Genomic DNA, 16,225 nt, shown 5'->3' with positions numbered 1-16,225 from the left:
GTTCTGGACTATTGATTTCATGGGTGTGTTCAGTGAAATTTACATCTATGGAAAACGCACTTTTGCATATGAAGACTACAATACGAAGTTTAAAACAAATATCTTTGACAAATGTATAGGAGATACTACATAAAAAGATATGCCAGAAATCTATTTATCTTCCATTTTTTTGGTTCTGCCTGTATCTTATAGTAGCACTTCCTAACTTAAGACCTACACAATCACACACACAAATGTTTAAAAGTAAAGCTTGTGAAACCTGAGTAAGTGCTATGGATTGTATTAATGTCAATAACTTGAGGGTGGTAGAAGCTTATGTTTTTAACATGTGGCTCAGATAATTTATGATTAGGCAAGGCTAGGAAATACTATATAGTAAATTAGTATTTTAACACTTACAATACAGGACAGTTTGGGCACAATCTTATAGATTAAATTTGCCATTTTGGTTTAAAGGTGGTCTGACTTTCCTGTAATTAAAGAAATTAATGTTGGTAGGTTCTTTTTCAAATCTACCTACAATAAAAAGAATAAAATACTTAGGAATAAATATAACAAAATAAGTTCAAGACCTGTACACTGAAAACTACAAAACATCATTGAAAGAAATTAAAGATCTATATAAATGGAAATAAATTCCATGTGTCTGAATTAAGATGGCAGTACTTCCAAGTTGATCAACAAATTTGACACAATTCCTATCAAAATCCTAGCTGCAATTTTTTGCAGAAATTGACAATCTAATTCTAAAATGCATATAGAAGTTTGACTCAAAATAGCCAAACCTATCTTTAAAAGGAAAAACGAAATAGGAAGACTCACACTTCTGGATTTCAATACTTGCTACAAAGTTACAGTAGTCAAGACTATGTGGTACTATCATGAAACTAGACATGGAGATAAATGGAATAGAATTTACAGTTCAAAAATAAATTGTTACACTGTGGTCAACTGATTTTCAACAAGGGTGCCAAAACAATTAGGAAAGAACAGTTTTTTTCAACAACTGAAGACAGGATAACTCAATAACCACATGCAAAAGAATGAAGTTGGACCCCTACCTTTTATCATAAACAAAAATTAACTCAAAATGAAACATACACCTAAATATAAGAGCTAAAACTATAAAATTCTCTTGAGAAAACAACTATAAACCTAGATGACCCTGACTTCGGTAGTGGATTCCTAGATATAATACCAAAGCACTAACAACCAAGGAAAAAAGATAAACTGGACTTCATTGACATTTAAAACTTTTGTTCTTCAAACAACACCAAAATTTTAAAGAGACAATAAGAAGTTTGACAAGAATTCATAGAAATTGGAACATGCGTACATATCTGGTGGAGTATAAAGTGCTGCAGTCATTTTGGAAAACAGTTTGACACTTCCTGAAAAAGCTAAGTGAGTTACCACATAACTGAGCAATTTCACTGTAATGTATATATTCAAGGGAATTGAAAATGTATGCCCACACAGAAGCTTGTAAACAAATGTTCATAGCAGCATTATTCATGATAGACAAAAAGTGAAAACTCAAATGTCCATTAACTGATGAGTGGATAAACAATGTGAAATGTCCATACAATGAAATATTATTCAATCATAGAAAGGACTGAAGAACTGATATATGCTATAACATAAATGAACCTTGAAAACATTATACTAAGTGAAAGAAGCCAAGCCAGGCATGGTGGTTCACACCTGTAATCCCAATATTTTGGGAGGCCAAGGATCACTTGAGGCCAGAAGTTCCAGACCAACCTGAGCAACACCGTAACACCTCATCTCTATAAAAAAAAATATATATGAAAATTCGCCTGGCATGGTGGTGGGCACCCTTAGTCCCAGCTCAGCTACTTAAGAGGCTGAGGTAGGAGGATCTCTTGAGTGCAGGAGGTCAAGGCTGCAGTGAGCTATGATGACACCACTGTACTCCAGCCTGGGTGACAGAGTGAGACATCATCTCTAAAACAAAAAAGAAAGAAGATCACATAATGTTTTACTTCATTTATATGAAATGTCTAGATTAGGCAAATTCATAGAGATAGAAAGTAGATTCATGGTTGTCAGGGGATGAGGAAGGGGAAAGTAGGAAGTGGCTGCCAGTAACCATAGGGTTTATTTTTGGAGTAAAACAAATGTTCTAAAATTAGATGGTGATGATGGTTGCACAACGCAGCAAACATACTGAAAACCAAAACATGGGGTTATTTTTATGGAATATGAATTATATCTCCATAAATTTTTTAAAATCTACCTAGAGTTGCCTAGTATCAATTGTTTACATTATAATCATTGTCAAAATCGAATCTCTGCTGTTGAGATAAAATGGCAAGGCAGAGTGTTTTCTTGTACCAAGAACACCCTCTCTCCACATTCAGACTATTATAGAGGACAACCATGCATTTCATTCTTGACTAGAGGAATTTTGCTGTTTTCACATGTTTGCCTTGAGAATAATAGTGTTTAATTGATATTGTGAAATGGCAAGTTTGTAGTTAAGAACTATTCAAAGAAAATAATCCCATTTCCCAAAACAAATCTGTGCACTATTAATTGAATTGGTTGGATGATTTGATGGAATGAGTACTGGATTAGACCTCAGAAAACTTTTCCCTGTCTCTTACTATGTAACCTTGGACTCAGTCAGTCATCGCTCTGCATTTGTTTTCTTATCTGCCTGTTAGAATATCAATACTTGCACAATTCATACATAAGATTTTCAAGAGAATCAAATGGATATAAGATGTGAAGATGCTTTGAAAGTGACAGCATGTAAAATATGAGACATTACTTAACATCCTGCATGTTTCTTCAGACTTGATTTTCAAAGAAGGAGAAACGCAAGATGCTAAGTTAAATGGTTCCTTTTGGGTATTGAGTGAAAGGGACTGGGATTTCTTAAGAAAGAACGTTGCATGGACTCAGAACCCTGAACTTGTGTGACATTAACAGATAGGGTTTTATAGAAAACTGTTATAATTTCTTAATGTATCATTCTGTCAGCATGAGAATGATATGGCAGCAGACAGGTTATTGTCAATTAAACACGAGCTGTCAGTCAGAAATGTTGAAATATGGTGAGCATGAATCCTAAGCAGATCACATGGCAGCTGCTCAACTGTTATTTTAACAGAGTCACTGTATGTATGTGACATTTCCCTGCAGAATTTAATTCAAGTCCCTAACAACAGAGACACCTCTGCATTTGCATGCTGCTGTCAAGTCAGTCTTGGACCTTCTAAATGACCTAGAATAGTGGGTGGTAATGGGAGAGTGACAGGTGGAGGAGACGATTCTTGTCTCATTTTCCTCTACTCAGGTTACATTGAGGAGGCCTGCATCATCCCCTGCCCCTCAGACTGCAAGCTCAGTGAGTGGTCCAACTGGTCGCGCTGCAGCAAGTCCTGTGGGAGTGGTGTGAAGGTTCGTTCTAAATGGCTGCGTGAAAAACCATATAATGGAGGAAGGCCTTGCCCCAAACTGGACCATGTCAACCAGGTATTTTCTATCACTGACAGTGTTAAGATATTGTTGAGATTCACAATGATCTGATTTTTTCTCCAAAATGGAGAAGAGTAAATAATAGCTATTGAATAAAAAATTGACCCATTTTTACCATTAGAATGCCTGAATAAATACATACATGTTATTAAAATTTCAAATTAGACATATTATATCTGTATTCTCTGGAGATTCCATACCTTGCAAGTATATATGAATATGCATGTAATTCAATGGAGAGAAAAATGACACCTATTTTTGAAATAATGTCAAGGTATTTAATCTGTCATAAGATTGTATCTAACATGTAGGCTGAGATTATCTCATTCTTATAGTTTCCCCAAACTGTCAGAAAAGACATCTCAATTACCAAATGCTTAAATTAAAATCAAAGAAATAATATGGGTTTGGGTCTAAAATTAGGAAAAATATATACTGTTTATTTTAATGTGTTTGATATAAAACAAACTGAGAAAAAGAAATACAAAGATGGCCTCAAAATCACTATAAGTATGCTATCAATTTAGTCATTGACCATTTTCAATTTTATTTGGAACTCTGACTTTTGATGCATTCTTTCTTACCTGCTGTTAATAGTTGTCGTTCTGTTCTATTAGAGATAAAAAGAAAAAGCCTAATTGAGGAATTGTGACTGATTTAAACGGAATGTAACATAATCAGACAATTATTACCATGTTTGGCCTGCAAGTGAATTAGCAAAGAATAATTTCATATATTATGTGTGGGTGTTAAGTTGTGTATTTGAATTTAAATCACAATCAAATGAATCAAGTCCTTAAATACGTAGAATTGTTTCATACATACATAGACTCATTTTAATCTCTAAACACACTGCTTACCTGTATACATACTTTCCTTCCCAGATTAACATAACTTTGTTCATAATAAAAGTACATTGTAGAGAAAACAGAAAGAACCTTGGAATTAAGTAAATTAAGATGAAGATCGTGAAGAATTAAATTCTATAAAAAGTACTCTAAAGAGTCTTGATTGTTCCCCAAGTGAAGTTGCTGATTTTATCTTTATGTGCAATGGAGGGTAAATAACACACTCCCTTGCTGCCATCTACTGGTAGTTTAGCTTCCATGTCACAGAGCATTTTGCATTTCTAAGATGCTAAGGAAATTTCCAAAGAAAATTCAGTTCAGCAACTATAATTATATAACTGCAAAACAGAAAAACTGAACTAAAATGTTTATAATACAAAAGAATATTTCTCTACAAATTTTGAAACCTTGAATTTTCAGTAGCAAATTTAAATAAATTATATATGATTCCCAATCCTAATAAAGAGAAATTCTACACATACTCATACCTATTTCACTTTAGTGTGTATGTGTACACCCAGTCAGATATGCAATTAAAATCTGTGTTTTCCTCAGATTTTCCTTAAGTGAATTTCCAAAGGTTCAAAACCTCAGGCCAAGTTGTCTTTGCTATTCCTAGTGTTTAGCCTAAACCATTTGCCACTTTCCAACTGTAATATATTCTGATGCAGTTTGATAAGGGTATTGTGACTTGGTATCAGTTGACTGAAGGCTTACTGAGACATTAACAACTGAAAAATCAAAGCTAAAACAAATAATAAATTTTTGAACATTTGAGCATAAATGTTCTGCATAAAAATAGAAACTTCTATGAATTTGTGTATTAAGATATTTAGGGAAAATAAAAATGTAAAGTTTTGTGTTAATGTTGAAAATTGTAAATCACATAGGTGTTTACTACAATTATATGTTCCTCAGTAAAATAATCAGAAGCATTGGCTTGAAAACGGTCTCTGAGTTTCTATTTTTCTAGCTGAGGAAGGAAGTACTCAAATCCTCATTTTCTACAAAACAGATGAACTGATTAAGGTAAATCAATGGATAGATCAATCTATAAATATACTGATAGACAACAGTCCATTGAAAAGTTGGATCACAAGTTATTTGCATCATATATCAATTTCCCATGCTATGTATTGTGAGGTCAACTCCATTTTCTAAGATTTCTCCATCCTGCCCATCTAATTTTCTCATTGGCTCTGCTATTTACAATACCCATTTGTGTATCTTACTTTTTAACATTAATAAGTAGTTGTGTATTATCTCCTGAGACCCAAGAAAAATGTTCTAATATTTTACCAAAAAAGTAGGTTTTTACATGTAAGTAATAATACTGGAAACTTACCATGAGTTCTTCTCATAGCATACTGACATTTTCACCTATCTTATTTCTCTCCCTTTTCATCATTCCTGTTGAACACCACTCCAGGCACAGGTAAGAACTCTTAAATCTCATGCTTTTTGATAGAATCCTTCTTTTCTTAAATTTCCTGATTTCTGAGAATGCATTTCTCTTCTTGCTTTGTCTTTTATGTTTTACAGGGAGAAAATGTCACATTTTCCATTAAAGAATTTTTTTCTATAACTGTTTTATTTTTCTTTTCTATCATAGTTACCTGTGTTCCTACATTTCATATCCCTCATTGTAATATCAAGGACTGAGGTGAACAAGAGTTGGGGAGAACAAGTTTCACTTCGCTAATCTCGACAGGCAGTGACACCCATTATTAATGGTCTTGTGCTTTTCAGAGGGAGAAGGAAAAGGTGCAAGTGGACTGAAAATGGGTGGGTTGGAGATTGTTCTGAACTGATTGGTATTCACTTCAGTACAGGAGTTTAAAATAAAAGCCATCAAAGGATTAAGAAGAAGAGCATTTCTCCTTCAGTTTTTCTTTTCACTGCAAGTTGTAGGGTAATGTTTTATCCTGTGCTATTTAGTTCTATTTTTAATACAGCAACTAAATGTGAATATAATCACTTATGGCAATAATTGCAAAATTTGACTCCAACAGTGCATTTTTTTATTCCTCTTTGAGACAGGTCCACTTTATTCATTTTACTTCGGTTTTTAGTTCACTGAAATTGGCACAAAAGAATGGCTGCAAAGGGCTATTTAAATCTATCTTTTCTAGAATTCATTACATAAAAAGCTATAGTTTCTCTCTTCCCTTTCTCTCTCTCCCTCTCTCTCTGTCTCTGTCTCTCAGTTTGTGTGTGTGTGTGTGTGTGTGTGTGTGTGTGTGTGTGTGTGTGTGTAAAATAAGGGATAGAGTTGGACTATCATAGATTAGAAAAATACTTTCAAAGAATTTTATTTAATGCTTGAGTCAGCTTGGTTGCGATGGATTAAGTGCCATTTATTTCCTTTATTTAGTCATTCTTCTCATTGAAAAAAGAACATAACTGGTTCATTGTACTAAAAAAAAAACCTGAAACGAAGCACACCACCCCAAATGTGGGACTGAAAGGCTTTATGGACCCTGGAGCAGAGACAATTTGCTTTGTTTCATGTGGCCCTCACTGCTTGGGCTTGTAGACCAATATCAGACTTTGCTTCCAAGCCTTAAATGATTGAGGATTAGTTTTAAGATGGCTTTATTTCATATTGTCTATCTTTTTAGTTTCCCATATGATACACACCAAAAATGTAAATTCTCATCATTATTTATAGTTATCTGGAAAATAGGCCAAATCATATTTATTTGGAAAACAGCTATGTTTTATACTTATTTGATTCATCAATTCATCCTTCATTCAATCATTCTGCAAATCCCTATTGAGTACCTAACATGTGAGCACCCTGGGCTAGTATTGAAGTCACACAAAACTGTAAATGACACAGATGGTCCAGAAAGTTACAATACGGTGTGTTAAGGGTCACCATAGGAAAATATGTAACCTATCTAATGTGATCCAGTGGATCAGATTTACACCAGCAATGTAATAGCAGAGCAACAGAGTACAATATGGTTAGCCCTATCCTTTACTGCTAGAACTCTTGAGTTCTCTCTATTGCAATGTTAGAATAATAAGCAGTAAAGGAGGGGAATGAAAGTAGCTTCACAGTGAAATGATTGCTGTTATGGTGTGGAAGTCTTCCTCCTCACTCTTACCAGATTCCCTGAGATTGCTGAGAACCCTGTGTGTTTCAGGTGTATGAGGTTGTCCCATGCCACAGTGACTGCAACCAGTACCTATGGGTCACAGAGCCCTGGAGCATCTGCAAGGTGACGTTTGTGAATATGCGGGAGAACTGTGGAGAGGGCGTGCAAACCCGAAAAGTGAGGTAAGACAAAGCCTAATTACACAGAGAAGCAAGACACAAAACTATCTCCCAATTGCACATGTGCCAACATGACCACTCCTCCCCAGTCTTCTGGATAAAATTGTCTGCAGTTTTGCTTTTAGGGAATCTGTGCTCATAGAAAACTCTAAGAGAATATGCTTCAAGCAGCAGTTTATTATATTCTGGCCTTCTGATTTAGGAAGCATCACTTCAAATACCCTTAAAGAGAAGGAATAGCATATTCAATCTGAACTAATGCAGATTTTCAACCCCAATAACGTTTTTGCTTAAAGGCCAAATATATTTCCAAGTTCATTTTTAAAATAATCTGTTTTAAACTCTTGCTCTTTTGTATCAAACTGGCTAACTGAATACTATGCTGTTGTCCAGGAAGCTTTCTCTGAAGCCCCCAGCTGGTTCCTGCGTGTCACTTGTTCTTCTGTAGCTACACTGTCCAATAGGATAGCCACTAGCCACACTAACTCAATTTAAATTTATACAAGTTAAGGTTAAATTAAATTAAAAATGCATCTCCCCAGTCACACTAGCCATGCTTCAGTGCTCCATAGCCACATGTGGCTGGCAGCTATCTGTTGGACAGCGCAGACATACAGTATTTTTTGTAATGGCAGAAAGTTCCATTGGACAGGGTTGTTCTATTACACTCCATATACCCCTCACTGTGTTGAAAAGACCCCTCTTCATGTCTATCCCCTTAATAAAACTTTATAAAATTTCTTAAAACAGAGACCCCACATATTCATAGGAATTCCCTACTGCCTAACACTAGATTGATACTCGTTAAATTTTCCATACAGCATCTATCACATGATCCTTAAGGGCTCTAGAACTCAATGAAACAAGTGCATGAGGTTTTATCACCTCCATTTTGTAGATTAGATTCCCAAGTGCTAAATAACGTACCAAGAATACCCATCTAGTAAAGTGGCAGCCTTGGAATTCAAACCCAAGTCTCCCATCACTCTTTTTAAATACACTGGTTTCTTTTAACCTTTCTCAGTGGCACCCAGGAAAGACAAATATAAAAACATCCAACGACTTTGGGAGGCCGAGGCGGGTGGATCACGAGGTCAGGAGATTGAGACCATCCTGGCTAACACGGTGAAACCCCATCTCTACTAAAAAATACAAAAAATTAGCTGGGCGTGGTGGCGGGCGCCTGTAGTCCCAGCTACTCGGGAGGCTGAGGCAGGAGAATGGCGTGAACCCGGGAGGCGGAGCTTGCAGTGAGCCGAGATCGCGCCACTGCACTCCAGCCTGGGGGACAGAGCGAGACTCCATCTCAAAAAAAAAAAAAAAAATCCAGCACTCGGCAACCCATGTTATGAAGAAGTTCATTCTTACCCATAACCCAACCTTTCATGCATTTAAGATTGATGTTTTAATCTACTTCAGTAGGAAAGCAGAACAAGTTAATATTTGTTTTACCATATAAAACCTTTGCATATGGACCTATATATAATTTTATGTCTAATAAAAAGTTTTATCTTTCTTTTTTCAAAAGCCCATCTGAACTCTCAATTTGTTTTTTCTCTGAGGACCTTAACATAGGTGGACTGGGAATGGGGAAGAGGTAGAGAGGTAATAAGTAGATAGGGACACAGAAAAAGAGATTCTGTTTTCCACTATTCTCCTTTCAAATTATTTTTTTCCTCAAAATAAAAAATATTACATTAAGAATTTGATCAGGTTGGTTGTTTCATTAGTAAAAAAAATTATAGGCCAGGCACAGTGGTTCATACCTGTAATCCCAGCACTTTGGGAGGCCGAGGAAGGCAGATCACAAGGTCAAGAAATCAAGACCATCCTGGCCAACATGGTGAAACCCTGTCTCTACTAAAAATACAAAAATTAGCTGCACATGGTGGCATGCACCTGTAGTCCCAGCTACTCAGGAGGCTGAGGCAGGAGAACTGCTTGAAGCCAGGAGGTGGAGGTTGCAGTGAGCCGAGACGGTGCTACTGCCCTCCAGCCTGGCCACATAGCGAGACTCCATCTCAAACCACTGGGTTGTTTTTTCAGCTTTCCCTTCAACTATCTGTGTACATGTTACTTTTTTTTTTTTTTTTTTTTTTTTTGCTTTGTAAATAGGTAGTCTTAACATTTCCATACACATTCTAAACAAAGTAACTTTTCAGATCAATTTATTTTTTCAGTAAACAACTTCAATGCAAATAGAGAAGAGAGGTCAGTATTGACTGCGATCTCTATTCATGTAATGATGTTTCTGTTTGTTACTGATTGAATAGTACACTTCCCTTAAATTATCCTCTGCTAATGAAGGTCAGAATGTCCTGCTTGAATACAAGTGTTGGGTAACATTTTAGGATAGATGGGTCTATAAAAGAGGAGGTTTAAATTTATTCAATTACACTCTTCCTCTTTGATGATATGGCCTATCAAGGAGTGGTGGTAGAAGTGGTTTACCTTGGTAGGAAAGGATATTTTTTTCACTGACTTTTTCTAGAATTGCCAGCACACAGTAATAATAAAAAACAGACAGATTTAGTTATTGTTGCTTTTTAAATCTATGCAGAAAATAAACTCTCTTATTACCACACCTGTGATGGGCTTCTGACTCAACCCTTTGCCTACAACTTGGTTCTACACCGTGTATCTCTAATATAGTTCAGTTTTCTCAAAGTATAATTCTTGCTCCTTAGAAAGGAGAAAGGCCAAGAATTTGGAGAAAACAAAGGAATTTAAAGTGCCTTCCTTTGGGCTTAAGAGTTGATCCAAATATTCTGTATTCTAGGGTGATTATAAAAATTTTTAATATAAAATAACAAAAATAAAGCCTGTAAGTATAAATGCCACAACAGGGACATTTTAGCAATTGTGGCACGTTTAAGCAATGGAATTCAGATGTAGACATTAAAATATATCTTAGAAAAATAGTCAATGACAGGAAGATGTTCATAATATATTGTAGATTTTTAAAATGGTACAAATAGGTAAAGTTTGCTTCCATTTTGTAAAATGAAAAGATATATTTAAAGTAATAGTCTATTAATAAATATAGTCTGTTATGAGTGGTTATCTCTGATGAAATTGTGGAAATTTTTATTTCTTCTGATTTTCTTAAAATGAGTATATTACTTGTAAAACAAAAAAAAAAAAGAAAAGGAAGAGAGATGTATTAATCTGTTCTCATAGTGCTATACAGAACTTCCTGAGACTAATTTATAAAGAAAAGAGGTTTAATTTGACTCACAGTTCCACAGGCAGTACAGGAGACATGGCTAGGGAGCCTTCAGGAAACATACAATCATGACAAAAGGGTGAAGCAGAAGCAAGCATATCTTTACATGGCAGCAGGAGAGAGAAAGAGCGAAGGGGGAAGTGCCACACACTTTACAACAACCAGATCTCATGAGAACTCACTCACTATCATGAGAACAGCAAGGGGAAAATCTGTCCTATGATCCAATCACCTCCTACCAGGTCCCTCCCCCAACATGAGATTTGGGTGGGGACATAGAGCCAAACCATATCATTCCACCCTGGCACTTCCCAAATCTCATGTACTTCTCATATTTCAAAACACAACCATACCTTCCCAACAGTCCCCCAAAGCCTTAACTCATTCTAGCATTAACTCAAAAGTTCAAATCCAAAATCTCATTTGAGACAAGGCAAGTCCCCTCTGCCTGTGAACCTGTAAAATCTAAAACAAGTTAGTTACTCCCAAGATACAATTCTCCCATTCCAAATGGGAGATATTGGCCAAAACAAAGTGGCTACAGGTGCCATGCAAGTCCAAAACCCAGCAGTTCAGTCATTAAATTTTAAAGCTTCAAAATAATCTCCTTTGACTCTGTGTCTCACATCCAGGCCACAATGACACAGGGGTGGGTTCCCAAGGTCTTGGGCAGCTCGACCCCTGTGGCTCTGCAGGGTACAGCCCCCAAGGCTGCTTTCATGAGCTGGCATTGAGTGTCTATAGCTTTTCCAGGTGCACAGTGCAAGCTGTCAGTGGATCTGTCATTCTGGGGTCTGGAGAACTGTGGCCCTACTTCCACAGCTCCACTAGACAGTGCCCCAGTGGGGACTCTGTGTGGGGGGGCCCAACCCCACATTTCTGCTTCACACTGCCCTAGTACTGAAAGCTCCACCCCTGCAACAGACTTCTGCCAGGACATCCAGGCATTTCCATACATCCTCTGAAATCCAGATGGAGGCCCCCAAGCCTGAACTCTTACCTTTTGTGCACCCACAGGCCCAACACCATGTGGAAGCCACAAAGGTTTGGGAATTGCACCCTCTAATGCAATAGCCTTAGCTGTACCTTGGCCCCTTTTAGCCATGGCTGGAGCTGGAGAGACTGGGTTGCAAGGTGCCATGTCCTGAGGCTGCACAGAGCAGTGGAGCCATGAGCCTGGCCCACAAAACCAAATTTCCCTCCTAGGCCTCTGGGCCTGTGATGGGAGTGGCTGTCATGAAGTTGTCTGAAATGTCTTGGAGGCATTTTCCCCATGTCTTGGCTACTAACATTTGGCTCCTCTTTACTTATGCAAATTCCTGCATCTGGCTTGAATTCCTTCCTAGAAAATGGGTTTTTCTTTTCTACCACATGGCTGGGCTGCAAATTTTCTAAACTTTTATGCTCTTCTTACTTTTTAAATATAAGTTCCAGTTTGGGGTCATTTACTTGTTTATCCAAATAAGCTAGGCTTTTAGAAGCAGCCAGGCCACATCTTGAATGTTTTGCTGCTTAGAAATTTCTTCCGCCAAATACCCTAAGTCATCTCTCTCAAGTTCAAAGTTCCACAATTCTCTAGAGCAGGGGCACAATGCCACCCATCTCTTTGGTAAAGTATAGCAAAAGTGGGCTTTACTCCACTTCCCAATAAGCTCATCGTCTCCATCTGAGAACACCTCAGCCTGGATTTCACCATCCATATTTCTATCAGCATTTTTGTCACAACTATTCAACAACTCTTTAGGAAGTTCCAAACGTTCCGTCATCTTCCTGTCTTCTTCTGATCCCTCCAAACTGTTCCAACCTCTGCCCATTACCCAGTTCCATGGCTGCTTCCACTTTTTCAGGTATCTTTATAGCCATGCTACACTTCTCTTGTACCAATTTTCTGTATTAGTCTGTTTTCACACTGCTATAAAGAACTACCTGAGATGGGGTAATTTATAAAGAAAGAGGTTTAATCAGCTCATGGTTCTGTGGATTGTATAGGCTTCTGTTTCTGGGGAAGCATGAGGAGACTTACAATCATGGCATAAGGGTGAAGAGGAAGCAAGCACATTTTCACATGGTGGCAAGAGAGAGAAAAAGCAAAGGGGGAAGTGCCGTACACTTTTAAACCATTGTATCTCATGAGAACTCACTATCATGAACAGCAAGGGGAACATCTGCCCCCATGATCCAGTGACCTCCCACCAGGCCCCTCCTGCAACACTGAGAATTCCAATTCAACATGAGATTTGGGTGGGGACACACAGCCAAATCATATCAAGAGAAATCTTTGAAAATAAAGATTTATGGACATAACTGCTTAATAGAGTGTTGGATATCTGTTCTTAACTCTGGATCAATAGGTAATTCTACAAGTTAATCCTTGCATATAGTGACAGCACCTACTCAAATGTAATATATTCTTAGGAGCAAATCCAACTTTTGAGCACTGAAATGTCCTGTCTGCAACATGTCTCTAAGCTGCTGTCACCATAACATTATTTAAATGATATTGAAGGTAGAAACTTTTCCTGGGAAACTCAGATTCTCCCAAAAATATTCACAATTTGATTTATTTTTTTCAACAAGGAAATCATATCAATATCTAATTTGCATATCTTTGTGATTGCTTTTTATGTATGTATCCAGTATACAAAAAAAAAATGCATAGGTAGGTATTTGTTTGGGTATTTTTTTCAGGCTACAGGCTCATTAAGACATGACCAACAACACAGTTTTCCAGTGTTTGAATGTATCCCACAGGGAAAGGACATTCCTAAGTTCAGCAGCACTGCATAGCAAGGTGACTCTGCAGAGGAGATTTGTGAATGTCCCTGCTGATTGTAAATCCCTGATAAAAGTTGGGATTCCAGGTATCACTGGCAAGATAATTCAAGTGATATTTTAAAACATGACACTAGGTTTGAGAGACTTGAGAGTTCAAGCCTTCCTTTTCAACTCCTGAAATGCAGTTCTGTTCCTAAATCTGTTAAGTTGGCTGACCTTTTCCAAGTTATACATGAGAGATAAAGGTTTTCTCTCCTGCTATAATACTTAAGTGCCCAGAGAGATTATTCACTATGGTAAAAGTGAAGTCTGATAGTAGCCATGTTAATTAGACTCCCAAAAGATGAATAAGGAGCCCTTCATGACTGCTTACAGGAGAATAAAATGGAACACAAACTAACAATTTTTTCAAGTCAAGTAGTAGGAAAATCCAAATAACCATATTTAGAGAACCTATGCTATACCAATTATAATTGTTTTTTCACTTCTCACTTTCTTTTAAGATTCACAGCAGAAGGGAGGCTAAAATTACTTTTAAAATGACAAAATGAATCGATAAATGCCTCTAGTTGTTTTCAAAAACACTCAATGAAATCTCCCACTTAGAGATTTCAGTGTGCCTGGTCTCTCATCACTTATAAATCAACTAACTCTACCTTCTCTATGAAATCCATCATTTTCTTGAAAAGAATAAATGCATTATATGCCAAATTGTAAGCCCTCTACGAAGCTCTTTGGACAATTCCTCATTAGTTTCTCCCTCATATATGTATAAATGACCCTCTTCTTCCAGAGGAAGCTTGCATAACATGCAGAGTTTACATATACACAGTGGCTCTTATAGTCAAAGACTCATGAATGCAAACACACATTTTTGAATCATGCAGAAGCACTATAGATATTTAGGAGAGGCAGAGATCCTTTTAAGTCTTCATTTGTGGAGAATTTTATTAGATAACAAAGCTTCCTACTCCCCACCCCCATAACGATGTCTTAAGGAGAACCATCTGTCCTGTGGGTTGGTCATTCTAATTGTCCGGTTTTCTTTACTTCTAGAATGTATGTATATTTTCTAGAATATGTTTATGTTCTTTTCTAGATGCATGCAGAATACAGCAGATGGCCCTTCTGAACATGTAGAGGATTACCTCTGTGACCCAGAAGAGATGCCCCTGGGCTCTAGAGTTTGCAAATTACCATGCCCTGAGGACTGTGTGATATCTGAATGGGGTCCATGGACCCGATGTGTTTTGGTGAGATGATTAACCTTTTTATTAATGTAGAGTTTATTTAATTATTTGCCACTGAAGCTTTAAAGACATTATTTTTTAAATATAGTAGCTTCAATGTAAAATCTATTTGTTTGCCATATTTAGCAAAGCAAGGTGTGTCTTCTCTGCCACATCATTCTATGACTGTGCTATTTAAAGTCTGTAATGTTTCCTCTCACACTAGAACAGCTCCACCTCTTGCAAGCTTTACTAACCCATCATCCTAATCCAGCACAAAAGGCCTTCAGTTTGCCTTATAAATACACAGCATGTTAAAAACTGCAGTGGTGATAATGATTCCCTCCAGGTAAAAGGGAAAATGAATGAAGTAAAGGTACTTCTTTAATGGTGTCAGGTTATTCTCATCCATTGCTTTTTGCCCAGTACCTTTTATTTAAATGGTAGGAATAATCTCTCACACAGTGGGAATACAGCAGCAGGGGTATTAACATTAAAAAGCAAAAGATACTGGGTAAGAAACTAAGTAGAAGAAGAAAGCTGTGCACCAATGAATCTCTCTTTACACACTGACTCTGTGTCTCTTTGGGCCTGGAAAGCCAGCTGAGAGTTTCAAATCACACAAAGCTTCTATGTTTCAACAGCCAGTAGGGGCTCATCCACGAGACTCTGGGAAGAGAGTCATTTGAAACAGAACTGGCTGCTTATGTAAGACATTTGGCTTACCCATGGGCACCTTTGTAAAACTGTACATTTCAAAAACAGCATCAAAAGCATGAGAAAAATAACTAATATGGAATTATTTTGTTGAAATACAATATAAAACCATTTCAAAGAGGATTTTATGGTGCATATTTTCCAAGGAGAAATTGATATTCCATTTCAGTGTTAAAGATACTGATTAGCAGACAACTGATATAGCAGGAATAAAACAAAGATGGCAGTTGATTGGAATGCAAGTTACACTGTAATAAAGAATCAGCTGTTTCACAAGGATATACAATTGATTTTCTGTTCTCATTTCAAAGCATCAGATTTGAAGTTACATCAAATAATTGGGCTACATGCTACACTGTCTGTGTTTATAACAGTGAGATTTTTTTGTCAGATATTATATTATGAAGAGATTCCATTTTTATAAAAATAGGAAATATTGAACCCAGGCCCCTTCTTAAACTTATTAATAGGGATTTTAATAAAAGGAACCACTAAACTGGAACTTTGTCCAGTAGGTTTCTATATTAAATGATCAAGGATAATCATCTTAGAAGAATTATTGAGGCTCTATTATTTATAAAAGAGAGTTGGTGAAGCATCTTTTGTGTTTCTGAGAGTTTGCCAATAGGAATGTTTGGAT

At 36.8% G+C, this 16,225-nt stretch overlaps 1 protein-coding gene across 1 annotated transcript in view; it reads left to right on the top strand.

Annotated features, from left to right (window-relative positions):
- THSD7A (thrombospondin type 1 domain containing 7A) overlaps window positions 1-16,225 on the top strand; it is a 475,175-nt gene that overhangs the window by 413,153 nt on the left and 45,797 nt on the right. Inside the window, exons 14-17 of the mRNA XM_527669.7 lie at window positions 3,326-3,504; window positions 5,785-5,790; window positions 7,508-7,641; window positions 14,739-14,892. Of these exons, the coding sequence (XP_527669.5) occupies window positions 3,326-3,504; window positions 5,785-5,790; window positions 7,508-7,641; window positions 14,739-14,892 (473 nt within the window). The remainder of the gene's footprint in view (window positions 1-3,325; window positions 3,505-5,784; window positions 5,791-7,507; window positions 7,642-14,738; window positions 14,893-16,225) is intronic.

This window comes from Pan troglodytes, chromosome 6 (assembly GCF_028858775.2).
Source record: "Pan troglodytes isolate AG18354 chromosome 6, NHGRI_mPanTro3-v2.0_pri, whole genome shotgun sequence".
Classification (NCBI taxonomy): domain Eukaryota; kingdom Metazoa; phylum Chordata; class Mammalia; order Primates; family Hominidae; genus Pan; species Pan troglodytes.
Note: the sequence above shows the minus strand (reverse complement) of the source record. Positions and strands in the feature narration are given on the sequence as shown.